The sequence below is a fragment of the Verticillium alfalfae genome, genomic scaffold (assembly GCF_000150825.1).
Source record: "Verticillium alfalfae VaMs.102 supercont1.1 genomic scaffold, whole genome shotgun sequence".
NCBI lineage: Eukaryota > Fungi > Ascomycota > Sordariomycetes > Glomerellales > Plectosphaerellaceae > Verticillium > Verticillium alfalfae.
Genome location: NW_003315038.1, coordinates 2726082 through 2726902, shown reverse-complemented (window position 1 = coordinate 2726902; position 821 = coordinate 2726082). Strand labels below are relative to the sequence as shown.

Sequence of the window (821 nt, the reverse complement as noted above, 5' to 3'; positions counted from 1 at the left end):
GCTGCCTCGTCGCCCAGAACGGATGGGTGTGCTGCGGCGGCGAGTACGGGTGAGTTCACGGCCCTGCAGGTGCACGATGCCCACGACGCCCACGACCCCCTCAACAGCGCCGCCAGCGATCTCGGCGACCTGCAGTCGAGCTTTGACGTCGACGGCGACTTTGCCCGCATCGGCCTGGCCTACATGCGTCCAGACGGCTCCGTCGTCCCGCGCACGCGCCTGCTCCCCCGCGCGAGCAAGACGGCGACGGCCAAGAGCATGAAGCTAGCGCGTGATAGGGTCAACTGCGTCACGCTCTGGTTCCCCCAGGACATGGCGCCGCCCACGCCGGACCGGTACAACGAGCCCGTCGCTGTCCTCGCCAACAATGACAAGACGGTCGTCGTCATCAGCCTGCACGACTTTGAGGCCAAGGACAAGACGGAGCCCCTCGACATGGTCACGTATCCTGACTACGTGAACCGGTCCCTCTTGTCGCCCGACGGCCGTCTCCTGATTGCCATCCTCGACGACCCCTACCTCTACATACACCGGCGCGTCGAGAAGCACGACGACCAGACGGCCGCCGGCGACACCAACGCGACCGCGTATCAGTGGGAAGAGGCGAGGAAGGTCCTGCTCAAGAGCCAGCGCAAGGGCGACCTCTCCGACAGCCGCGGCAGCTTTGCCGCCTGCTTTTTCCCACTCGGGCGCGTATCTGGCCGTCGGCACGCAGTACGGGCACCGTCTTCCATCTTTCGACGTCGAGACTTTGACCGATCTCGACGCTCGACCCGCTGCTGACGACCCTTTGACTCGTCGCGGTCTATGGTGAGCGAGGG

At 65.7% G+C, this 821-nt stretch overlaps 1 protein-coding gene across 1 annotated transcript; it reads left to right on the top strand.

The window, feature by feature from the left end:
• Nucleotides 1-183: 183 nt before the first annotated feature.
• Nucleotides 184-783, top strand: VDBG_00828 (conserved hypothetical protein; the record flags this gene model as incomplete). The annotated part of the gene is made up of 1 exon (XM_003009099.1): nucleotides 184-783. One exon carries the CDS (start codon nucleotides 184-186, stop codon nucleotides 781-783), a length of 600 nt encoding a protein of 199 aa, XP_003009145.1.
• Nucleotides 784-821: the final 38 nt, after the last annotated feature.